Genomic DNA, 27,380 nt, shown 5'->3' with positions numbered 1-27,380 from the left:
ATGGGGTAGGGGAGGCCATAGTTTCAAAGTTGTTATGTTTGTTTTCTGATCAGATTATCAGAGGGTTTCCCCTATTGATATTCCCTGTTTTCAACTATCAGTTGCTCAAAAGGAAAATAGGTTGTGAATGAAAGACCATTGTCACTATAAAAAAAGTTCAAAATTAGGCTTGGCTAAGGGATGAGAAACAACACATCCCACAAATTTAGCAGTCACTATGATCAGTTGGTAACTGGAATCAAATGCCAACCAGCAAGTATCTTGTGTGCTCTCACATACTCTCTGTTTAGATGAAACAGTCCAATATATCTCTACCACTTGAGCAAGGAACTCTTCTTTATACATGGAAGGTGAGTGGCCTACCACCATCAGCAAGGGAATAGAAGAGGAGAACTATCTCTCCTCAACTTGCCTTCTAATATATCAAGCTTGTTCATCTTCTCTTCACACCAGATTAGCTGTTCTTTAGTGATTCTCACCATTCTCAGAACCCTCGCAATGACTTTAATGTCAACGAGACCGAAAAACAGTTCTACTCCCTCCAATGTTGTAGGCCAGGATTTCTTTTTCCCACCCTTCTTTTTGTGCAGTTCCTTCAGTTTCATCTCCTTCTGAAGTGGAGACATTGGGGTCAAGTTAGAAGAAAGAATTAGTTCTCAGAAACAGGATGATTTTCCATGTCACAGAATAAATGCAAGGAACTATGACTGCAGCAAATAGAAACCTGCCTCGGAATATAACAGGCAATAGGAAGCTGCAGCCTGTGTAGCCTAAAGAAAAACTGTTGACAGTAATTTTTTTCGGTACTCATAGTAAGAGTTTATAGTAATTGCTACCACACAATGCATCAACTGTGCCCTTAGTCTACAAAATTTTTCCTTCTCTTTATCGATCTTGTACTTATGCATGTTATTCTTCAGAAGAAAATCACTTGTAAGATTATCTAATATTAAAAATTACTTCATAACATTACTTTGCCAAAGATTGATTTAACCAGCAATTGTTAACCAATTCTGTGGACATTTTCACAATATTCATTTGAACAAAAAGCCTGGAGCTACATTGCATGGGGTCTTAGCATATCTCCTATCCTTAAAACCTAACAAAGTAATGACTTTCATTCAAAGTAAAACAACGGAATGGTTTTCTTCCCAAAGGAAAAGTTTAGTTTATTTTCTAACTCTAGACAGTGGATATAACAGTGTATATCACAGGCCGTACCATAGCCTGTGGTTTCGTAAATCACAGATTTAATTTGTTCAACACATAGCAAAATAGAATATTTACCCATAGTTGTCACGGCATTGGAGGGGGCATGGATGCAAGCATAGTGGTCACGGCGTCACGGCGATCCAAGTCGGTGGAGGGGTGTCATGTCGATATATCAACATGTCAACGCCATGGCGAGCATGTCGATCATGTTTTATTTTTTATTTTCTCTATTTTTAATGTGTTAATAGATGTATACTCAAACCATGTTTTATTTTTTCTCTATTGTTTATCAAGTTTTAAGAAGAAAATTCAGAAATCGAAGAAGAAATCGAAGAAGGAATCGAAGAGGAAAAGAAGAAATCGAAAGAAATCGAAGAGGGAAAGAAGACGGGAAGAAGAAATCAAAGAAGGAATCGAAGAAGGAATCGAAGAGGAAAAGAAGAAATCGAAAGAAATCGAAGAGGGAAAGAAGACGGGAAGAAGAAATCGAAGAAGGAATCGAAGAGGGAAAGAAGAAATCGAAAGAAATTGAAGAGGGAAAGAAGAAATCGAAGAAGGAATCGAAGAGGGAAAGAAGAAATCGAAAGAAATTGAAGAGGGAAAGAAGAAATCGAAGAAGGAATCGAAAAGGGAAAGAGGGAAAGAAGAAATCGAAGAGAGAAGAAGAAATCGAAGACAGGAAGAAGAAATCGAAGAGGGAAAGAGAGACGGGAAGAAGAAATCAAAGAGGGACGCCATGGCGTAGGTCGCCATGCAACCCTCTCCAGCGCCAGGACGCCATGGCGACGCCATGACAACTATGGATGCAAGGCGACACCAATAAGGCGGTCAATGCAACCAAGGCGCCCATCTAAGCAACCATAGTTGTTAAGGTGCCTGAGGCGATGCCTTGACAATTATTTATTTACCAAAATGGTTCAAATGATAAACCACTAATTAAAACAGCATTATTTACCCGTCCAAAAAAAAAGACAAGAAACAGAACTCTTACAAAGAAGACATGCTTTTCTGCACACAAAAGTTGCATAGAAGATAATAATAAGCATAGTTGTCAAGGCGGCAAGGCGACCCAAGGTGGAGGGGTGCCTAAGCACTTAGGCGACCAAGGTGCCTTATTTCCCTTCTTTTCTAACATTATTTAGTATGCTAAAATATATATACCTTATATCATCAAAAATCAACATTAAGCCACATCAAGTCATCAAAAGTAAACATTGAACTAAAAGAAAGCAGAATTGAAAAAGCAAGCTTTTGAAAGTTTGAAACAATCAAAATATACATTTGGTTTATACTGTTCTTGGAATTGGTCATTGTCCTGGTATAACTAGTCTCACATTTGGTTATAGTGTTCTTAGATAATATGATCTTATCTATAAGTAATTAAACTGCTTTCAATTTTGAGGAATGTTCTTATTCTCTAAGAAGTTTGACTGGTCAAATGACTTTATTTTTACATAAGACTTATTGTATTAGGTAGAACACGAAACCAGCTTTCCAACAAATCCAAGATTTCTTAAATCTGATTTATATTGAAGGAATTATGTTCCGATCAAACCTTTTTAGGTGTGCACAAATGTTGTGAAAATCACTCTGAATAAAAATATTTCTTTAAATATCAAAACAAATGAATATTTTACCACTCTTTTTGTTTTTAGCAATGTCTTACCATATTAAGATTTATGGAACTTTTAGATTTGAGAAAAAAACCCAGCATTTGAAAGTTGAAAATTTAACTTATCGGCAAAAATCCAGTTTTTGTTCTTGAACTGCGGGGTTGACTTTTTAACCTTTTAGGATTTGATTTTTTTTAATATTTTTATTGGATTCAAATAGGGGGTATTTGCCTATTTATCAATAATTTCTTCAAGTAAACGAAACTTTGTTAAGATATTATTGATTTAAGTAAAAACATTTTCTTAAATGATATTTGGCATAATAAGGGCCAAACTTGGTTCATACTACTAAGGCGTACCATACCACAAAGGCAACAGACGCCTAGATCCTACAGAATCCTCCTAGACACTTAGGTAAGGGTGTTAAACGGTTTGGTCCGGTTCAAACTGTTTTAATTAAACGGTCTCAAATTTCCCATAACCGAACCATTTATTAAACGGTTTCACGGTTTCGGTTTAAACAATTCAGTTCGGTTCGGTTTGCTTTTGACACCCTTACACTTAGGCAACACTTGACGATTATGATAATAAGCCATGTTGTTCCTCCATTTGAAAAAACTGGTGGTGGTCGTTCTTTCTTGTGGCACAGCCAGAGACGTGGGCTATCAAACTGTCATCCCTCCCGAGTAAAGAAGAGAAAGGTCAAAGATATTTTTGTTCTTGAAAAAAACACCCACATCCGTAAAACATTACAAGTAAAAATGTAGAGATAAACTCAAGCAAGTGTTCAATAAAAAGAGAATAGAGAGAGAGGAAGTATCAATCCTCCATCTTGAGCCCAAAAATGAAAAATAATATATTGGGAAAATTACATGTACCTCCCCCGTAGTTTGCTTAAAATAGAGAAACAACCCGAAACCTCGTACACCCCTCCCTATTCACTAAAAACTACAATCTTAACAGTGCGTTAGTAGGAGACTGTTAAGTGATGATGTCATGGCTCAATTACATTTGAAACGACAAAAATGCCATTTACTCATAAGAACCTCGAGAGGTGTCTTCGTCCTCCCCAAACCTCATCCTCATCCCTATCTCTGTGCCAAGATTCTAGCAACCAGTAGACAAGAGAAAACAACCAGCTAACACACTCTGGCAATGCTCTGACAGCCAGAAGACCAGCAGACACTCCTAACAACTTGTGCATCCTTGTGACAGTAATTTCTTACCATATTCTCTATTCTACCCTAATGCCTGCTTCATTCAACTGATCTGAATGCTTGAATGAGCTGAAATCGTGGGCTTAGTTTTATTTTCTTTGAAAGAATGATCTAATGAGTTAGATTGGAGCTGCAAACATTTAACAACTCATCATTGGTTTGAGGGCTAGGGATTTATAGGATTCTAGGGTTCAAATTTTAGGGATAGGTATTCAGCTAATTTCAACAGTTCAATTGAGCTGAAAGCTAAGAGGAATTTTAGGGATATAGCTATATGCATTATAGGGTTCGATTGAGCTGAAACATGTGGTAAATTGCTATGTAACATTTCTGTCAATATAGCTGAATCAACAGCATCCAAGCCTTATCACAATAAGAGACAATATATTAAAAATATAGTAAAAAAGGGGGGAAACAACATGGATACAACTACATGGGTGTCAATAGAATAAAATTAAAGAAATAAAAAGGGGGGGGGGGGGCATTCAACATCGACACATTCTAGGGCATCGACCCTTCTTTGTTACGTACCGCTTCTTAACTGCCCAACATTCTGCTCTAGGTCTCAAAGAGATGTAAATACAAAACACAATCACTACAACAAAGTCTAACTAAATGGGGTCGACCACATGGATCTTTGATCTCCAATCAGCTCTAGTTGGGGTCATACTAAGAGTAAGGCCTAAGCTAAGCATGCCTTTCTTCACCACTTCTCCTAAGGTTATCTTAGGCCTACCCCTGGTTCTTTTGGATCCCTCAACAGGATCATGTCACTCTTCCGATGTGGGGCCCCTAAAGGCCTCTGTTGAACATGGCCATGCCACCTCAATCGACTCTCTCTAAGTTTATCATGTATTAGAACTACTCCCAACCCAACTCTAATATGATCATTCCTTACTTTATCCTTCCTAGTTTTCCCACTCATCCATCTCAACATCCTCATCTCTACAACTCCAAGTTTATTTATATGGCACTTCATCACAACCCAACATTCCGACTAGTACATCATGGCTGGTCCAATGACAGTCCTATAAAATTTTCCTTTCAGCTTTAAAGGCATACGCTGATCACATAGTATTTTGGTCGCACCTCTCCACGTCATCCACCTTATTTTAGTCCTTTGGGCAACACCGTCATCTGTCGCCTTTCTTGTCAACAATTGATTCTAAATATCTACAATGGTCACTTTGCGGAATCTCCTTTTCCTCAATATTCACCACTTCATTATTCGACTCAGAGCTGCCAAAGTTACACATCATGTATTCGATTTTAGTTCTACTCATCTTCAGAGCTTTTGATTCCAAGGTTAATCTCCATAGTTCCACTTCGGAGTTAATCCATGCGTTTTTTCTCATCTACCAAAACAATATCATCTGCAAAGATCATACACCATGGGACCTCCCCTTGTATGCTTTTGGCTAAGTCGCAAACAAATAAAGGCTTAAGGCTAATCCTTGGTGTAGCCCAATTGAACTTGAAAATTCACTACCTTGGCCCCTCGTTGTTCTAACGCTAGTCACCACATTAGCATACATATCTTTAATTATGTCTATTTATTTACATGACACCCTTCTCTTCTCTAAAATATTCCAAATTAGCTCTAGGAACTCTGTCATAGGCTTTTTCAAGATCTATAAAGACCATATGAAGATCCTTGTTGCCCCCTATATCTTTCCAAGAGTCTCCTTTATAAGAAAATTGCCTCCATTGAAGATCTTACTAGCATAAATCCAAATTGGTTTTCCAATATAGTAGTCTCCTTTTTCAAATGAGCTTCAATAACCCTCTCCCATAATTTCATCGTATGGCTCATTAACTTTATGCTCCTGTAGTTATTACAATTCTGAATATCTCCTTTGTTTTTTGTAAATTAGGACCACAAAGCTTCTCCTCCATTCATCTGGCATTCTCCTAGTGGTCATAATCTAGTTAAACAACTTGGTTAGCCAGGATAGACCAACGTTCTTCCACACCTCAATTGGGATCTCGTTTGGACTTGGAGCTTTACCTACTTTCATCCTTCTCATTGCTTCTTTTACTTCAAGCATCCGAAAATTTGCGTACATATCTACGCAAAGAGGAATCCCTATGAATGACGCTTTTCATGGGCTTGTCACTCGTGGACTCTTCATTGAGGAGCCTGTGGAAGCACTCATTCCATCTCTCTTCAATGTCTTCATCCTTTATAAGAACTCTGCCATCCTCACTTTTAATACATTGTACATGGTCTAAATCTCTGGTCATCCTTTCTCTCACTTTTTCTATTTTAAAAATAGCTTTCCCCATCCTTCGAATTTATATTATTGTAAAGATCATCATATTTCTTTGCTCTTGCTTCCCCACAATCTTCTTGGCTTCATTTTTGGCAAACTTGTATTTTGTTAGATCCTCTTCCTCCTTAGACCTTTGCCATAATATAAAACAAGCTTTCTTGATCTTAATGGCTACTTGGACTTCATCATCCCACCACCAGGTCTCTCCAAGGGCATGCCGAATACCGTTCGTTTCCCCCAGCACCTCTTAGCAATACAGCAGCCATCTTGTTCCACATCATGCTAGGGTCTCCGTTAAGATCCCATTTTCATAGTTTGATCATTTTATCTGAAAATGGAATCAAGAACTCCCCTTTTAATTTCCACCAATTAATCTTGGGACAAGAAGGCTTGCATTGCGTTTGGTTGCGTAAATCTGTGGATGTTACATCTATGGATGCATGAATCTCAACTTTTTTAACCATTTGGTAAAAAACGGATTTACATCCTGAGTTCACTATATCTTAAGATTCAATATTTTAGCCTAAAAGGCTGAATCTCAAGATTTTACCTCATGAGGTAAAATCCACAGATTCATATTTTTTTGTTTCTTGAGATTCACATATTATCGAGAGAAGGAAGACCAAATCACAGAGCTCTATCGAAAAAACGCCATTGCCGCTTCAAGTACCTGCAATATCGCTGGCGCTCCTCTGCAAATTGTGGAGCTCCATCCTCACCGGATCTGTCAGCGCTCTGCAAATCACGGAGCTCCATCCTCGCCGGCGCTCCTCTGCAAATCACGGAGTGAGATTTGGGATTTTGGTTCTGGATTTTTTTGGAGACTTCTCAGAAGAGAAATGAGAAAATTCATCAAGATTAGATGGAATGGGAGAGAAATCAGGGAGGTTTTTCCTTTTGATTTGATCGGTAATCCCAATCCACGGTTTGGGAAATGGGAAAGGGGAGAGAAAATTAAAAAAAGAGGGGAAAAGAGCAAGAACGAAAGAAAAAAAAAAGGATTTTTCTTTTGATTTGATCGGTAATCCCTATCCTTTTTTCGGGGGTTGTCTTGAAGATTGAAAGGAATCCAACAAACAAGAGAAGAAGGATCTTCAAGACTTCTCATTGTGTATTCGAATGACTCGGATTCAGAGAAAAGAAAACTCAGTTCCTTGCTCCTATAATCCCAATTGGTTATCATCGCAGATTTAATGGTAAGCATCTCCAAGTATTTTTTTTTTTAATCTCCATAATCCATTTTAGGAATCATGATCCCCACCCCTATAAATATTTTTACAACTTTATTTTCCTAATGCCATGAGATTTTATATTTTACTTTTAGATTCTTGAATTTGATTGATGAATATTTGTCTGAACAAGCTATAAACAGCTTCTTTAAATATCATTTTGATGTATTATTTTCTCTTTTAATGTTAGATTCATCTTGCTACTAAAATGGAATATTGATACAACACCATCCCTGTACCTGCTTTCATTGCAATATAGTTCATTTCATAGCCTTATTCGAAGGCTGTCTTCACTGGAAACTATATCCCTATACCCAATCCCCAATGATATTTCTCCAAACCTCACCGAATCTGCCTTAGCTCCTTGAACGTCACTCTTGCAAACTGCCATTGTTGCTTCAATTTTTTAGGTAGATTCAAGTTTCAAAATCAGGGTAACCAAACAGTTATTCTAGTAGATTCAGGTTTCAAAATCAGGATAACCAAACAGTTATTCTGTTAGAATTTCAAATCCATAGATACTCTGATCTATGGATGTAACATCTAAATCAATGCAGGCATCCAGAAATTTACGCAACCAAATGCAATGTTACATATCCTACACTTCTGTGAAGTGAGGCACAAGTCTAGGACCACCATTCTATGTTGAGAGGTTAGGCTCTCCCCAGGATAACCTTACAGTCTTTCTGTCAATATAGTTGAATCCTTATCCCTAATATTTGAACCCTATATCAACGGATGTTGCAGACACTAATTTCTATGTAAAATTGTTGTTATGCATTGAGTGAATTATATATAAAATGTGATGTAAGGAATCAAGTTTCTTTTGATGATGCAGGGACTGATCCACAACCCCTGTACATGAGATTTTTTTTCATTACCACTTGAAGGTTCAATCTCATTGGGTTGATTCGGATGAATATTCCTATATTGACATAGTAGAAAATGTCTAAAATACAATGTTTAGTCATATCAATGCAAGAAGAACTCTCAGTTTTTCAATGAAATGTTTACCACCAAGTGGGGGTGATGAACTGGAACTGAAGATTGATGATAAAATCATGGAAATGTTTGAGGATCATAAACAAATGAGTGTCATCAAAGTATACGTCTATACTGTTTAAATAAGTATGTTGGACACAACTACTTACACCATTAATAAGTTACCAAGTTCATTGGTTTGAAGACCCCTAAATCAAGGGAGCAAGGAGTTGAAGGAAGGCCAAGGTATGGGTTCTACAGTCCATGTTGATGATGAACCATTTAGTCAGACTAATGCACAGGAGGGATTTAATCATCAACACGAATCGTAGAACCCATACCCTGGCCTTCAACTCCTTGGCCCCTTGATTTAGGGTGTCTACAAACCAATGAAATTGTTAACTTATTAATGGTGTAAGTAGTTGTGTCCAGCATACTTACTTGAACATTATAGACTTCTACCTTGATAACACAGCCACTTGTTTATGCTAATCAAACATTTCCATGATTTTACCATCAGTCTTCAGCTCCAGTTCATCACCCCCACCTGATGGTAAACATTTCATTGAAAAACTGAGAGTTCTTCTTGCATTGATATGACTAAGCATTGTAGACATCTTCTACCATGTCAATATAGGAATATTCATCAGAATTACAACCAAAATGAGATTGAACCTTCAAGTGCCAATGGAAAAAATCTCATATACAAGTATTGTGGATAAGTCCCTGCATCATAAAAAAAAAGCTTGATTCCCTACACATTTTATAGATAATTCACTCAATGCATAACAACAATTTTGCATAGCAATTTACTGTCTACAACATCCATTGATATAGGGTTCGAATTTTAAGGATAGGGATTCAGTTGTAGGGTTCGAATTTTAGGGATAGGGATTCAGTCACTGCTATTGAAGGCTACTCTCCTGCTGTTTGGCTGAAGAATATCTCTATTGCACATCTTTTTTTTTGATTCTCGTATTCTGGTAACATCATTCCATACGGCAGTACCTATTTGGTTTATTTCTGCAATTCTCCACCTTGCGGCTCTCCCATGTTGATGATTTAGTCCCTGGTTATGATGACTTATGTTTATGTCTCGATATACAGCTTATATTGGTGACAATACCCTGCTCATAGACCTTATGCATAGCTGAATATATACTCACTCATTGTACCCATTGTGGCATCCCTGTTTTTGGGATTAGTTTCTGCACTTAATATTTGGAGTTATCTAGCAATTCAGCCATTGGATCATCAAGATATTGGAGTTACTTCTTGTGGGCCCAGACTGTTTAGGTCTACATTAATGTTAAAAGCAAGCTTAAATATCTTATATCTGCACCTCCATCTTCTTATTAAAAAGAGTATGACGAATGAATGTGTGAAAACAACACCCTTTTAGTATGGTTGTGGAATAATACGGAGCCGTTTGTAGCAAATGTTACGTTTCACACCACTGCTAAGGGGGTGGGATGATTTGAAGGAGAGCTTTTCTCAAGATAAGAATGTCTCGGATTTATGATCTCTATGAAAAGATTATTAATTTTAAGCAGAGAGACAAACCTGTTGGTGAATATTATAATTCCCTTAAGGGGATGAGGGAGGAACTAAATTTCTATCAACCTATCACTACTAATCTAGAACTATTGAAGACATAGAGGGCTGAGATTCAGGTTGTTAAATTTTTGTCTAGGTTAAACTCTAATCTACAGCCTATAAAAGGACAGTTAACTACTAGGGAGACTGTGTCTCCTATGAATGGGCCTTTTGCTGTATTCAGCATGTTCTCTCTCCCTCTCATACCAAGGTTGACTCCTCTTCCTCTTCTAAAAGAAAGATCTACATCTATTGATGGTAGTGGTGGTTGTGGTCGTGGAGGCTTTCCTAGAAGAGGTCATGGTTCGAGGGAGGATGTGGACGTTGACATGGACATGGTTGAGGTGGTCGTGGTGGACAGCAGATGAACCAGACGGCAATGCATATTTTGTGGCAAGTTTAAACATACGGTAAGCCAAAGTGAACCAACAGTTGGCCAATAGGGCAATGTCTGGTGTGAGTACTAACGTGGAGTCATCTAGCAACCCTAATCAGGTCACTTCATCTGGAGCTAGTTCTTCAAGTTCCTGGTCTCGGGATGACCTGGTCACTCAGTTATTGAAGCATGTCCAGCAACTTAGGTCATCCACCCCCACATCTACTACTACACTGGCCTATACAGGTACAACTGCATAACTTACCACCTCATCCCCTATCTCTTGGGTTATTGATTCCACTGCATATGACTAATCTAATTTGTTTTCTTTTTGTAAGACTACTCATCCATCACATGTTATCCTTACAAATAGGTCTTCTACCCACGTGTTCTGGCCATTGTTTAGTGTCACCTACTTCTTCCATGTCTTTATCTTCAGTTATTCATGTATCCCAATAACCTTTAAATCTTTTGTCTGTTAGTCAGCTCATGAAATCACTAAATTGTTCTATTCCATTTTATCCAAGATCTCAAGACAAAGAAGAAGATTGGTAGAGGGCGTGAGAAGAATGGATTGTACCATCTCCATAGTGATGTGTGTTCTACAACTGTTGCTACTACTTGTAGAGCTGTTTCTCCTATTCAGTGGCATTTCGATTAGGTCATTTGTCATTGTCCAAGCCTAAACAAATGTTTCTGGTTACAAGTCAGTGTCTCATCTAGATTGTGAAGCTAGTGAGCTTGGAAAGCATCATCAATCTTCTCTTACTCCTAGTAGTGACTCTAGGAGTCAACTTTATTTTAACTGGTGCATTCTGATATTTGGGGTCCTTCCTGATCAGGGCTGGTCTAGTATTTTGATACTTTTGCGGACGATTATTCTCATCTAACTTGGTTGTATTTATTGAAAGATCGTTGAGAATTTTTATCTTTTTTTAAATCCTTTTATAATGAAATAAAAACTCAATTTGATGCTTCTATCAAAACTTTTCGCTCGAATAATGCTTTGGAATTTACTCAAAATGCAATTTCTTGTTTTTGTTCTAAGAATGGTATGTTACATCAAACTAATTGTGCATAAATAACCTCAGCAGAATAATGGTGGTGAACAGAAAAACAAACACTTAATAGATGCTGCTCGTTCTTTATTGTTTCACATGAATGTTCCAAAGAATTTTTGGGGGATGCTATGTTAACTGCATGTTATCTGATTAATCGTATCCTTCCTCTGTTTTAAACAACAAATCTCAATTGGTATTGTTTTTCCAACTCACCTTTATTTTCTGTCACCCTGTATTTCTGGCGTATTTGTTGTGTTCATGTTTTGTGTCTCAATGTTGGTAAATATCTCATCGTGCATTAAAATGTATTCCCTAGGCTATTCACGAACTCAAAAGGGTTATCATTGCTAAGGTTTAGGACCCTGTCACCCGTCAACAGTTTTTGAGTGCTGATGTTACTTACTTTTAGAGCACACCATATTATTCTTTTGAGTGTCAGAGATTGAGCAACAGACATTTTCCAATCTCCTTCCATTCTTGCATTGATTTCTCTTGACACTTAGACAAGTTCTCAAAGTCTATCAACGATGACTGAAGCTTTCACTCCCAACTACAGCTCCTCCTCTTCAATCCTCCACAGAATTTGATTTTGCGCCCAACGGTTCTGGTTCTTCTTTACCTACAAACTTTCAAACTTTCCAATGACACTTCGCAAAGGTAATCGTTCTTGTATTCAGAAGCCTATGGTTGCATATCCTATTCAAAAATTAGTGTCTGTTTCTCATTTACCATCTTTCTTTACAGAGTTTTGCCTTGTCATTGTCTTCTCATATCATTCTTAACAATTACCATAATGTGTTGTCTCATTTTGGATGGAAGTTGGCTATGGATGCAGAGATGGACGCCTTACTTGCCAGACATGACCTCTAGTAGCTTTACCTCCAGGTAAGGACCTAGTGAAGTATCGTTGGGTGTATACAATTAAATATAACCCTAACAGCTCTGTTGAGAGGCTCGAGGCTTGTCTAGTTGCTAAATGGTAGACTTAGACCTATAGTGTGGACTATTTTGAGACATTTTCACCCATTCCTCGCATTAATTTGTTCGGGTGCTCATCTCTTTTGGCAGTTAATTTTGATTGGCCGTTATATCAGTTGGATATCAAAAATATATTTATATATAATGATTTGCATGAGGTTTACATGGAGCAACCTCCTGGGTATGTTTCTCAAGGGAAGAATGTTGGGAAAGTCTGCAAGTTGCACAAGGCAATTTATGGTTTGAAACAATCGCTCAAAACTTGGTTTGATAACTTCAGCTCTATTGTTACCCTGCGTGGATGCACACAGCATGATTCTATTCACTCAGTCTTTGTCCGTCGAGACTTCAAGGTGATCGTTTTGATCGTGTACATTGATGTCATTATTATATCCGGCAACGATTTATCTACTATTGCAGAGGTGAATCGTACTTCACTCTTGGTAACTTAGCTTCACTTGCAAACAAACTATGTTTGAATGCTTGACAGATATGGAGAAGTAAATTAGAGAGAAATATTTTGACAAGTTTTCCTCATAACAGTAAAAGTGGACTTGTTTAGAAGGAAGGGAGAAGGAAAGATGCGCTTTCCTTGTCTCCTGACTCTCCTCTGTTTTGCATTCTACAAATCCATAGCAAACCAATGGATTTTACAAAATCCCCAAGGAAAATGTGAGTCATCTGTGTTCCCTTTATGAAGTCTGCTGATCAGTTAGCCGATGTGTTCACCAAGGGCCTAAATGGCAAAGTGTTTCTTCCTATCTTAGTCAAGTTGGGCATGCACGACATATATGCTCCAACTTAAGGGGGAGTTTTGGATTATACGGGCCAAAATACCGTGGGGGGTATTCTGGACTTTTTACTGTTTTATTCTTGTTTCTATTATGTGGTTTTAGTATCACATTGCTTACTTGTAATTCTGTCATCTATTCTCATTAATATAAATTAGGAGCTTGGGGTGATCATTAATCATCCAAGCTTTACAAAAAAGGAATAAAACTAGAGTAAAGCTTGGATGATTAATGATCACCCCAAGCTCCTAATTTATATTAATGAGAATAGATGACAGAATTACAAGTAAGCAATATGGGACTAAACCCACATAATAGAAACAAGAATAAAACAGTAAAAAAGTCCAGAATACCCCCCACGGTATTCTGGCCCAAATATAATCCAACACTCCCCCTCAAGTTGGAGCATATATGTCGTGCATGCCCAACTTGATTAAGATACACTTTGCCACTTAGCCCCTTGGTGAACACATCAGCTAACTGATCAGTAGACTTCGCAACGGGAACACAGATGAATCCGGCTTCGAGCTTCACCTTGATGAAATGTCGGTCAACCTCAACATGCTTAGTATGATCATGCTGGACAGGGTTATGAACAACGCTAATGGCTGCTTTATTATCATAATAAAGCATCATTGGAAGATAAACAGCAAGAGCAATATCTTGCAACAATCCTCTAAGCCACAAACAATCCTCTAAGCCACAAAAGTTCACAGATTCCTTGTGCCATTGCACGGAACTCTGCTTCAGCACTGGACCTTGCCAGAACATTCTACTTCTTGCTACGCCACGTGACAAGGTTTCCACCCACAAAAGAACAATAGCCAGAAATTGACTTTCTGTCAGTAGAGCCAACCCAATCGGCATCAATATAAGCTTCAACCTTCAGATGACCATTGGGAGAGAAAAGAATTCCTTTTCCGGAAGCAGACTTCAAATATCGCAAAATACGAAGGACTGCCTCCATTTGAGAGGAATAAGGATCATGCATAAACTGGCTCACCAAACTTACAGCAATGGCTATGTCAGCTCGTGTGTGAGATAGATTTGTTTGCCCACTAATCGCTAAAAACAGCCTTTGTCGACATGTTCACCCTCTTTCTCCCTAATCTTGTAGAAGCTTCCATAGGAGTATCTGAAAGATGCCCTTTGAGGATCGAGCAACTTCTATCCCTAGAAAATATTTTAGAGTCCCCAGATCCTTTACTTCAAACTCACGGCCAAGGAAGTGCTTCAATTTCTTGATAACATCATTACCAATGACCACAATATCATCCACATAGACTATAAGAATAGTTCCTTTGTCACCAACTCGTCTAATGAACAAAGTGTGATCAACATTGCTTTGCTTATATCCTGCTGAAATCATAGCCTTGTGAAACCTGCCAAACCAGACTCTAGGTGACTGCTTCAAACCATAAAGAGCACGCTTCAATTTACAGACCTTGCCCCTGGTCCTGTCATCAGAGAAACCTAGTGGAACATCCATGTATACCTCTTCCTCAAGCTCCCCATGGAAGAAGGCATTCTTTACATCCAACTGCTGAAGATCCCACCCAAGATTTGCAGCACAAGATAATAACACCCTTACAATGTCGAGTTTCGCCACTAGTGCAAAGATCTCCTGATAGTCAACTCCATAAGTTTGAGTGAACCCCTTTGCAACTAGTCGTGCCTTATACCGATCCACTGTCTCATCTGCCTTCTGTTTGACCACAAAGACCCATTTACATCCAACTAATTTTTTCCCTGGAGGAACAGCCACAAGATCCCACGTATAATTTTTATGTAGTGCTCTCATTTCTTCCAACATTGTTGCCTTCCACTTTCCATCTGTAGACGCTTCCTACCAATTTTTAGGAATGGAAACAAAAGAAAGAGATATAGTACATTTGCGATGAACAGATGCACGAAAAGAAGGAGAAAGAGAACTATAAGAAACAAAACGAGATATGGGATGCAGAGTGCAAGTCCTAGTACCTTTGCGATGAGCAATAGGTAGGTCGGAGGAAGAGGACTTACCACGAGAGGAAGAATCTGGATCTTGAGCCGGCAACTGGATGGGTATCGGTGTTATAGTGGATTGAAGCTGCCCCCTTTTGGTGCTTCCCTTTTTATAGGTGATCATATTGGAGTTGTCAATCTTCTTCTGAAACTCACCAATAGTTCTCTGGACAGAAGTCAGCTCCCCCTGAATAGGAACATCAACAATACTCTTTCCCATGGTCTCCCCCTATAAAGAACTCCCTTCAGATGAGGGGGAAACAGCCAGAGGGGGTTGGGCAACAGCCAAGGGAGATTGGGCAGCAGTCAAAGGAGGTTGGGCAGCAGCCACAAGGGTCTGGACAGCAGCCTCAAGTGGCTGGACAGCAGCCGTAGGGTTAGGGGTTAGAAAAGGAGGAACATCAAATGACAGCACATCTTAACTAGAACTCTCCCCCTGAAGAGGTGGTGAAGAATAATAGGAAACGGTCTCATGAAAAATAACATCCATACTGACCATCGTACGGCTGGAAGAGGGGTGGTAGCACTTGTAAACCTTCTGGGTTGGCGAATATCCCAAGAAAATACAACGTAACCCCCTAGGTTCAAGTTTGCCTGGAGACTTACTATCTCTAGCATAACACACACAACTAAACACCTTGGGAATAACAATAAAGGAGGAATTCCCCAGTAAAACCTCAGCTGGACTACGAGAGTCAAGGACCCGGGAAGGTAGCCTATTGATGAGATAGACAGCAATGAGGACAACGTCTCCCCAATACTGAGATGGGACATGTCTAGCAAACATTAAAGCCCTGGCCACCTCTAACAGGTGGCGGTTGGCAGTTTTTCCTTTCTGCCACACCATTCTGAGTAGGGGTATCAACACAACTGGTCTGGTAACCAATACCATGGTCAAGCTAGATAGCTTTGAAATTGAGATTCTTTATATTATGTTCCATAATCACTTCTCAATATTTTGAAAGTAGCCTGGAACTAAGTTTGGGCCATTTTATGAAAATGTCGAAAACACTCAAAAACCTGATTTTTTGGAAGAAACACCCATGTGTGCCTAGAGTGACAGTAAATAAAAGAAACAAACCATTGGTGACCAGAAAGAGATATTTTACGACTAGGACCCCAAACATCAGAATGCACCAATTGAAAACAAGAACCCCTTTTATTTGATAAAGAATAAGTGGAGGGTATCTGTTTGGCCAAAACAAAAGCCTCACAAAAAAAGTCATCCTTAGTACATGGGGTGACCAAACTAGGAAATAAATGTGCTAAAATTCCTAATGGAGGGTAACCTAATCTAGAGTGCCATTGGTAAAGTTCAGAAGAGACCAAGGAGTTTTGAAGTAGCGGAGAAGGTAATGGTGGTGGAGAGGGACGACCATCTTCAAACAGGTACAATCCACCATGTCCTTTTCCAATCCAATCGTCTTCCCAGAGTCCAAATCCAGAAAAACACAATGGGAAAGAAAAAAGGTTACTTTGCAATTAAGATCACGAGTAATACTACTAATAGAAAGAAGGTTAGTAGTAAAATTAGGAATATGCAAAATAGAGGACAAATAAAGAGAAGAAGTACAGTTGATGATTCCTTTTCCAGATATGGACGAAAGGGAACCATCAGCTACTTTGACCTTGTCTTTCCCATAAGTGGGAGAATAACAATGGAACAGGCTAGAGGAACCGGTCATTTGTTCTGTAGCTCCAGAATCTATGATTCAAGGGTGGGAGCTACAGAAGCACAGTGACCACCAAATGGAACACCTGACCGAGCAAAGTGTGAACCTGAAGGAGCAGCAGAGTTGGCAGTATCAGCAGATGTAGTAGAGGCAGCAGCAGCATCATCCTGGGATAGACCAATGTCAGTAGTAGGGGCTGTAGTAACAGTCTCAGTGTGATGAGCCTTGTTCTTTGGCTTTAGCTTTGACTTTGGCTTTGTCTTGGCAGCCCTTTTTGCTTCGAAATCAGCTGGTTTCCCATGAAGTTTCCAGCACTTCTCTTTGGTGTGGTACGGTTTGTGACAGTGCTTACAAACAACAGTCCCTGTAGTAGAATCACCAAGAGAAGCAATGCCAATAGATGCAAGAGTAGCCAGGGTAGCAGCCTTGAGGGCTGATCTGTCAGTAATAGGTGGATGCAGCATAGCAGCCCTACGGTTTTCCTCAGAGGACACCAAGGCATAGGATTGTTCAAGCGTGGGAAAAGGCTTATAGCCCTATACTTGAACACGAATCTGGTCATAGCCCACATTTAAACCAGCCAAAAAGTTATACACCCTGATCTTGTTTACATGCTTCTTATATAAAGCAATGTCAACAACTGTAGTAGGGTGGAAATCAGAGAAGTGGTCCACTTGTTGCCACAGACTGCGTAGAGTAGCATAATATTTGGAAACTGAAAAGTCTCCCTGAGTAGTGTGGAGGACCTTCTACCTGAGTTCATATACTCGGGCATCATTGCCAAGCTGCCCATAAGTTTCCTTGCAAACAACCCAAATCTGAGAGGCTGTATCAAGAAGAAGAAAAGTATGTTGCAAATCTAAAGTCATAGAACCAATCAGGTAGGACATGAGAACACCATTGTTTGCAAGCCATCTTTCTTGAGCATGACCAATCTCAGTTGGCATAACAGTGGTGCCATTAATGTGACCAGTAAGGCCACGGCCAGCAATGGCAAAGGAAGCAGACCGAGACCAAAGCAAATAGTTAGAACCATCCAGTTTGATTCAATTAGTAGGAAAGGTATGAAATTCTGATTTGCCTTGGCCATCACCAACAGAAGTTGCAGTAGAATTAGTTGAGTCACCCATGATCACAGTAGAGAAGCCCAAATCACAGTAAGGGGCTATTGTGAGGGAAAAGCCAGTAAAGACTCCAAGAGAAGTGCTGAAAATTGAGGGGTAGACCTCTTTATATGCAATAATAGATGTCCCAAAAAATCAGCAACAACAGAGATGGCAATCCCCTAGATCGACTTTTGCAGGGTTTTGAAAAAAAACCCTGATTTGGTGAGATTGATGTAGGGGAGAAATCAATCAAAAACTCAGCAAAAAGGGCTGAAATTGGGGTCGAGTGGTCTTCTAATGGTGCTGGATCACTCCTCCAAAATTCAGCTTCAATGGAAATCTGAAACCCTCAGATCGATAATTGTCAGGGTTTTGAGAAAAACCTGACGTTGGAAGAATCGATCTGAAGAAACCTTCAAGGAATGGAGACAGGAACTTGGAGAAATCTGCTGCAGATCTTGATTTTCAAGAAGGGGGATTGATCTCTTATTGAGAGATGAAATCAATCCAAAAAAAACCTTGAATCTTCAAATATCGCAGGCAGGGAGGCTGGTTCCTATCGGGCAGAATTTTGTGTCATTGAATGAGGTGATGGAGGGCAGCAACTGGACCTAGTGATCACCTCATCAGTGCTGCCCTATGGGAGAATGGAGAACAAAAGAGAGGAGAAGAGAAGAAGAAGAGAGAAGGAAAAGAAGTGAAGAAGACGAAAAGAGATCGAGAATGGGGCTGTGAAGGACCCTAGTTCAAAACCTCTGATGCCATGTTAACAGGAATAAAACTAGAGTAAAGCTTGGATGATTAATGATCACCCCAAGCTCCTAATTTATATTAATGAGAATGGAGGACAGAATTACAAGTAAGCAATGTGGGAATAAACCCACATAATAGAAATAAGAATAAAACAGTAAAAAAGTCTAGAATACCCCCCACGGTATTCTAGCCCATATAATCCAACAGTCCCACCATCCACATCTCGTGTCTCACTTTTTTCAAATTTACTTTATGTAACCCACTTTCCCTATCCCCTATTTGTGACCCCCCCACCTCCCCCCCCCCCCCGTTTTATTCCCTAACAAAATCTTCCAAATAGCAACCAATTTTGGAAAATACAATGAAAAGTGTGTAGGCCCCACCTTTGTCATCCATCTCCATCCCTTGTGGTCAATATGTACATTTGTACTTCAAACCAAAGAGAAAAAAAAAAAAAAAAAAGGTTACAAACTATGGTAATTTATCAACAATCATTTCTTTTAAACAAATTTCTTTCACTTTTCCAAACATATGGGGCTCACACTTTCTTTAACTTGTTGGACAACCAACTAAACATAGCACAAATTTCCAAGAACCAAGGGTGGGTATGGCAATGTTTAAAAAAAAAAACAATTCTGGTGTTTTTATGTATTTTTGGGAATAGAACATGTATGTGACGTTCAGTCTGATTTTGTGCTTTACTGGAATGAACTGGGTAAAAAACACAAATTTCTTCGTCACTGGAGAAACAGATTTAAACTGGTTTTTTTTTTTTTTGGCCCCATCTTTACTATCCCATCCTTTCTTTCCCTTTTTAATTTAATTAGAACTTTGTTTTCCCTACTCTGTTTTGTTTGGATCCATGTCGCCGACCCCATTAAGTTGGGATAAGGTTGAGTTTGTTGTTGTTGTTGTTTGTTGTTTAAAACATAGAAACACAAATTTGTAACAAAACCAGCCCAATAAATCCGACTCTCTCCCTTTCCCCATTAGCACCACCATCACCTCCTCTTCCACTGCCACCACTTCTGTTAATTTGCAATCCATACATGTTCCTGTTCTTTTTTAGTGGCAGAAATGTTTTTTCCAATTCTAGCCCACAACACTTTTTTGTACAGAAGCATTCCAATTAACAGAACAACAAAAAAGTGATTTGGAATAGAAACGTTGCCATACACAGCCCAAATATAGCCTTCACTTCAATCTACATTCCCCCACATTTGGTTCCCTCACTTTTAACTTGTTGAGCAACCAATGGAGACTAAACTGTTTGATTGGATGACAAAAAACAGGAGACGGCAATTAACTGCTCAATATCCTCCCAATGCTCGTAGTTCTGTAAAATTGAATGTGGATGGTGCGTGCATAGGGAACCCAGGTGTAGGTGGGGGGGAGGAATTATAAGGAACAAGGAGGGGTTTGTTTTGGCGGCCTTCTCTAGCTTCTAGAGTGCTTGCACGAACTCAATTGCAGAACTACGAGCATTGAGAGACGGTTTGAAATTGTGTTGTGATTAGGCCTTTCTGATGTTGTGATTAACTCTGATTCATTTTCCACTGTGAGCATGGTTAGCTTAAAGAGGTGTAACTTATGGAGGGGATGGTATTGGTTTCAGGAAATCTTCGAGCTGATTGGTTTGGTCAAGCCTTGTATTTCTTTTGCGTATAAGGAAAGTAATAGGACTGCTGATTGGTAGGCTAATCGAGCCTGTGATGCAGGGTCTTCCACCACTTTCAGGCAAGACAATCTGCCACAGGGAGAGTTTCAGCGTATCCTTTGGGAAGACACGGCTGGTTTTCCTGTTCTCAGAATGTAGTTTCCAGGTTCTTTTGTTTATTTCTTGCCTCTTGGGTTAGGGGTAAGGTGGTATGTCCCCCCTTGTATTCTTTCATTCTTTTTGGGATATTAGTAAAATTTTAGGGGCTGGCCCGGGTCCCAGGTAATATTCAAGTAAAAAAAAAGGAGCTTCACTTGTCACATGCATAGAGGCATACACATTTCCTCGAACCAAAGACATGGAAAATGCAAAAGGTAAAAGATACTTTTGCAATACTATTCCCTTTTCCCTATTCAGTCAACCATGGACTAAAATCTGTCTCTTTAGTTGCATTATGCAAAAGATTTTTTTTTTTTTTGGGGGGGGGGGGGAGATGGGGATTGCAAATCTTGAGAGTTTCCCACCAATGCCAACCAAAAACATCTAGAACTACCATTCATGGGAAGTTTTTCAGGTTTCACTGAATCTGTAACTTTCCTTCACTTGCTGGGCTAGCAAACATAGCCCGAGACTTTGGTTGGTTGCTTAAAGAGTGAGCGAAGTAAAAATAAAAGTGAAGAAACCTGATAACCACACTGTGACCACTACTTTCTAGTTTGTTAGTTACCTGGAAGGAAAGCTTCCCTTTTTTCTTCTTTTTCTTCCCTCTTAACAATGTGGGAGCCACCCTATATCTTCCTTTCACTCATTCAAGACAACCAAATGAATCCTAAAATTTCCAATCCATTTGCAATTTACAACTCAATCAGATAAAGGATTTTCCCCACGAGGTAAAAAAATATTTTTATATGCACAACCAAGCATCAAGAATCAGAAAACAGAAGTAATAATTAAATTGTAACATGGAATTCTACCAATAAAGTGTAACAAAATGACAGGGATTACTTCATTGCATGAATAATTCATAATCAAATCTTTATCCCAACTATTTGAGGCTGATAACTACTACCCCTGTAGGGGAAAAGTAAATGAAATAGCTTGGTGATTGAAATTATAACCCAGAAAGGTACGATGAAGCCAAGTTATGTCATTGAAACTTACCTTCTCGAGAAAAGATAGAATCTGTTGAAGTGGGCTTGCAATCTGGTTTTGGCCTCCAAATAGATTCAGAACACTACCAGGTTTTTTCTTGTCCATCTTCAAGAAAAGGCGGAAGGTAAGGATTGAATCCTCAATTATTCTAATTAGGTCAGAGGCAAGGACCAGTGAATCAGCTTCTTCCTCTTTGTTCTGGTCTGAGCCTGAAACATTTCATAAACATGATAAATATGTATATGACAGACTGGGGTGACTTTCATAAAGAGGAATTTATGAAAAGAAATTTCGCTTATTTATATGATATTACTCATTGGAATATATATATATATATATATATATTATTATATATTGTTATAGCTTATGAAATCAAAAATATGTTTAATACAGGAATGATGTAGGAAAGACATCGGATATATATTTCCAAGAATACCGTTTGTGCGCATATCATTGCATATTTTATGCGAATTTACTATGCTGACAAAACAAATCATTTTATGGTAGCAGAAAGAACCATTTTACAGTACACTAATGCAAAATGCACTTTTTTCTCTGAGAAGAGTTTCCATATTTTTAGCAAAAATTAAAAAACAGTACTTCATTTCTAGATGCTAGGATGACCTTGACACTGAAAAGGAGAGTACTCAAATTTTAATAAGGAAGTGAAGCAAGCCATAACAATATTTACCTTGAATACCTGGAGCCTGAAGTAACTTGGGCATGGAATTTCTTGTTCGTGTATAAATATTCACCCTGGCACCCTGCTCAAAGGGCTCATTTTCAATGAATCTTTGTAATAAGACATGGAATTGCTGAAATTGCTGAGCAGCATGGTTGTAACAGGTAGGACTTTCAGGATGGGTCAGGATTTTCTGGCTTAGTTGTGTGTACTGACAATGAAGCGCTTCCCAAGTCAAACAAACATGTGCTACATATGCTGTTTCAAGATCCTGGTATGGGTCACCTTGCCTCTGCTGCAAGTGTTCACTCTCATCTTGAGGCTCTTCCCGTTTCTTAAAAGAGAGGCTACGAAGGGTAGATACCAGCTTCTTAGATGCAGACCTTGGTGATGGGTTGTTAGGAACTGCACATCCTGTGACACAATAAAACATTAGATGTTGTGGCAATCTTTTTTCAACATAAACCAGCCAACAGAGAAATTGTGAAGCTCAATTATCAAGTCGTAGATTCAAACAGTAGAGAAGCTGGGAAGCTTTCCTAGAATCAATAAGGGAAGGTTTGTCTATGAATCAAGCAAAAGCTTGGACTAATGCCACCATGCACAACTTGGACAGGCAAGAAAAAACTCAAAAACATGTCTATAAATTTGATAATCCTAAGACTCTGAGTTGGCTATTGTATTGTAGCACTGAACATTTTCCTATAAATGAATGACTAATACAAAGATTTATACATACACTACTAATACAGTTCAGGGGGTATGATCCTTCAAGTTGTTGTCCTACCAACTGAAACTGAGGGTTGGATTGACTGAACTTTCAAAAAAACTTTAGTCTATCTCTTGAAATGTGAGAGAGAAGATAGTACAACTGGGCCGAAGCAACTTTCCAGAAATATGGGAAGAGATATTTAAGGCACCCGATGATAGACCACTAGGAAGCCCATCGTTAGTTGAGTTTTATATTCAACGAGGGCCCAATACAAAGAAGCCGTTCTAGTCTATACTTTCTAGCAATCCAGAGCTATTCTTGTTTGGGCTCAATCGCCATGTGAACGTTGAACGTTTTTAGTATATGACTCAAAGCTCAGATCTTAATAACAGTTCTACCCTTTACTTCCTCAATTGGGGAACCCTAAACACAGCAAATTCTTCAAGTAAAAACAAATTCAAATCCCCCCTCCCCAACCTTTTGGTGTTGGGTAACAAATTTTTAACCTTAGATGATGAAAATCTACAGTCTGAAAGTGTGAACTTTAAAGGGTAGCCCCTATGAGCACATAACTAAATCAAAAAAATGGATGATAACACAAAACACTCAATGTGCTCTGAGTTAAAAGAAGCTTAGCTCTTTCACCTGCTTCCTGCAACTGCTGAGCACTCATTCGATCAAAGAACAACATCCTCTCGCAATATTTTTCGTACATTGTGCTGAAATCCCACCATGTGTGACAATTTTCCACCACTTCTGTGTCCCTCCACTCGCTCGAAGTCGTCTCCTCTTCTTCTTCCTCTTCCCCTTCTTCTGGGCATGATTCTTCCGGTATCAAAACCATAAAGCTGTTCCTTCTCAACTCTTTCAGCCGCCTCTTCACCTCATTAGTTATGAAGTCATCATCCTCACCATCATCATCCTCATCCTCAGTTTCGACGACAGGATCGGCCTTATCTGATTTAGTCAAGTTACCTCCATTTTCGTTCCTAGCAGGTTCCTCAGGTGGTGGCACCGGTTTATCCTCCAGATCTTTCTCTGGATTCGGTTTATGAGCTTTTCTAAACCTTTTTACTTTGAAGATATCCATCTACACTTCTGGGTATGTCTAAAATTAACTTTTTTTTCTTCCCGTTCTATACAGTGTTCAAATAAATTAAAATATGGGTTGCTTCCTTCTGAAGCACAGAGAGGAATCACAAGTCACAAGTTCACAACACTTCTTGGACCCCAAAAATCACACACCAAAGGCCTCTTTACAGAACCAGACCAGCTTCCTTATTCCAGGAATAATGGAATAAGGAATAATGCTTAATGCCTTCTCTTTTCCCTGAAATGAGAAAAAGTTCAGGTAAGAAACAGTACAAGCCAAAACCTCCTTTACCCCAAATACATATATTACAAACCCTAAGAAATCAGAGGACGCCTGCAGATCTAGCATTTTGGCGAATAACAGAAAAGAATTAAAAATTTATTTTAAACACTAGTTCTTTCAGAAAACCACGAGTTCTGCGCCAAAAAAACACAGTTTCGGGTCCATTTTTGCACCAAAAACACACCAGAAAGCTAAAAGCACATTCCCGATAAAACCCATTTCTGAAACAGTCTTAGACGAAAAAAAGAAGTTGAGAAATCACTATTTACGCACTTCAGAAACATAGCCTTCCACTATCCTGAAATCTCAGAAGCTTCATGTCTCCCTCTCTCTCTGGACAGAAGTGTATAAAACCCTAGAATCTCAATAAGACGGGTGACTGAAATAGGTTCATTTGCTTTTACGACAAGGATCTCTGTTTTCAGGAACAGCAATAAATCGAGGCAAAGCTTTGGTAGTTGGAAGCACAGACAGAGTGATTGAAAATACAAAGAACCCTAGAGCTATCCGCAACTCTATAATCGCAAAATCCAGGGAATCCGATTGAAGAATCCTATAGAAAGGATGGTGCAGAGCACCTGTGACCGACAATAAATTCGAAGTTCCCAAAATAAGAACGAGGCATTGATTAAGTTTGATTTTCTCCACGAAAATCATAGCTTTTGTTTTGTTAATCATAATTTTTAATCTCTCCCTGTCAGTGTCTCCTTTCTCGTTTTGGATTTTCGAAGGGAAAATGCACGAAACCCAATGAGAACAGAGGGACGTACAGTGTGCAGCGGGTGAATATTGTCAGACACCACCCCTGAAACAGAAAACTGAAAACGGGCCTTGTTGGTCCAAAATTACAAAAAGCACCCTTTATATTATTGATAATAACACTAACATTCCTCGTCAGTTTGTTTGTTTTTTCTTTTTTTTTTGTTTTTTTAAATGATGACGTTCCTTGAGCTTTCTTTACAAGTTTTCTTTTTGGAGGGGAAGAACTTCTTCATAAACTAAAGCTAAATAGCTTCTTCATGATTCATGCTCCAATGCGAAAGGCACATCCCTAACGCGCACCTTCATGATGAACAAAAGAAGAAAATTGCCTTCATCATGAAGGCTTCATGTAGGACCAAAGATTTGTAGCATTTTTTTTTTTTAAAATGGGATAGCATTCATCAATTTTTATCCCGAAATTAGAAATGGGATCTGCTGCGGCTGAAAACTAACCAAATTGATGTGGACAAGTATCCTGATGAGCCAAAATATTACTCGCCAATCACATAGAGGCACATGGCAGCAAAAGACGGATGTGAGCCCAGACTGCCCCACTAGCGAACTGTGAGCACCCAACAGAGTGCCTCTAAGTTCGAAGAAAGAACATATAGTCATGGACCAACCCATACATCTAAGCACAATTTGTCATAGGACGGACATGGGCAAGGAGTCAAACTCGATCACTATCAATCATGGAACAACATGAGTCGACCCATCTAGTTGGTTAAAGAGCTCGTCCCCTAGGATTCACTGAGGCAGAGCCCCCAAGATCGGCCAGCGGAATCACTCGTAACATCAAACATAAGTTTGACCAATGCACCAGGCCGACCTCACGGGTCGTCCTCAGAACTCTTAGGTTCGAGGAAGCATCAGGCCGACTTGACCACCGACGTAACCTCCAATGATCCCAAACTGAGATCTTCGGATTGTCAGCTCAGCAAATCTAGTTATTTGCATGACAAGTAAGCAATTTAGCATAGTAATATAACTAGAAAAAAGACTCTTCCCAAAAGAGGAAGTACTTTCCTAAAATGACTCCACTATCGAATCTCCTACCAAAACTAGAAGACTTGCCAACATGGGATCTTCATGACCGCCCTCCACTCTAGGCCTATAAATACCCAGGTATGAATCATGTAAAGGGCAATTCTTACTTTTACTCTAAAAATCATCTGTTGTGAATAAATCTAACTTAGGCATCCGGGAGTTCCTGTCGATTGTAGACACTGAACATTGTCATCCCACGATGATGATAATAGGATATGGATAGATGACGTCTCTCTCAAGTCAACCAAAAACCTATAAAAACACCCAAAAAATGACCAATTTTATAAAACGATCACCTAAAGACCAAATAGAGTCAAATGGAACCGACCTAGGACCAGTGGCACAACCCAAGGACCTGTTGGCACCACTAGACAATCAGCGGCACCTCACAGAGGTTGGGAGGCACCATCAAGTTTCCAATGGTGCCTCCCAACCACCAATGGTACCGCCGAACCCTCGATGGCGCCACCGAACTCCGAGGACCCTCTATAAATAAAAGGCCCCCATCCTCTTGAAAAAATACACTAAAAGTCTCAGAGATACTGAAAAGACTAAAGAAAAAGAGGAAAAGAAAAGGAGAGAAGAAAAAAGGGAGGTTTTGGTCCGTAGAGAGGTTTTGTCCATTTTTCTACTTTTTTCGTCTTTTTAGGCTTTAGTTTTGTTTATTTTGGCCCTTAGGGGCCCTATTGGTGACTAAGGCACAGAAGCCCTGCTGGTATCTAGGAAACCCGGTTGGTGTCCAGTCTATATAGCGTCATGGTGCTGCCCAAAGTGCGAGCAATATGCTCTTCCATCCCCAGTGATGTCATTACTCTGCCCGAAGTCTAAGTTGTGAAATACTCCATTTATATCCATTATTTTGCCCGATAAGAGAGAGGCAGGTAGTCTGTCCATCTCTAGCTGAATCGGGTGGTCCCCCATGTCGCATTTTTTGTAAATTTCACAGTCAGGTACATATTTTCATTATGTCCATTTATTTTGGCATAATGTAGATCGTTTAAGCATATTTTTTTAACTTTTGTGCTCTTTTTCATTATTTTATGCATATTTTGTTGGACAAGTGTATGTCCATCAAACCCGGTTCGGTCCGGTTTAACTCAGTTCTTCTTTGTATTGAACTTTTATACATT

At 39.2% G+C, this 27,380-nt stretch overlaps 1 protein-coding gene across 2 annotated transcripts; it reads right to left on the bottom strand.

The window, feature by feature from the left end:
* Positions 1–124: 124 nt before the first annotated feature.
* LOC122662520 lies at positions 125–24,376 on the bottom strand. 2 transcript variants are annotated; one of them, XM_043858173.1, is made up of 4 exons: positions 23,712–24,376; positions 22,364–22,774; positions 21,682–21,881; positions 125–611 (listed from the first exon to the last, which is right to left on the bottom strand). In XM_043858173.1, the coding sequence occupies exons 1-4, from the start codon at positions 24,154–24,156 to the stop codon at positions 369–371; spliced, it is 1,299 nt and encodes a 432-aa protein (XP_043714108.1). In that variant the 5' UTR covers positions 24,157–24,376; the 3' UTR covers positions 125–368. The 2 variants fall into 2 exon arrangements, with proteins under 2 accessions (XP_043714108.1, XP_043714109.1); XM_043858174.1 differs by having other exon boundaries at positions 22,364–22,768; positions 23,712–24,375.
* Positions 24,377–27,380: the final 3,004 nt, after the last annotated feature.

This window comes from Telopea speciosissima, chromosome 5, assembly GCF_018873765.1.
Source record: "Telopea speciosissima isolate NSW1024214 ecotype Mountain lineage chromosome 5, Tspe_v1, whole genome shotgun sequence".
NCBI lineage: Eukaryota > Viridiplantae > Streptophyta > Magnoliopsida > Proteales > Proteaceae > Telopea > Telopea speciosissima.
This window is presented reverse-complemented; position numbering and strand designations above follow the sequence as displayed.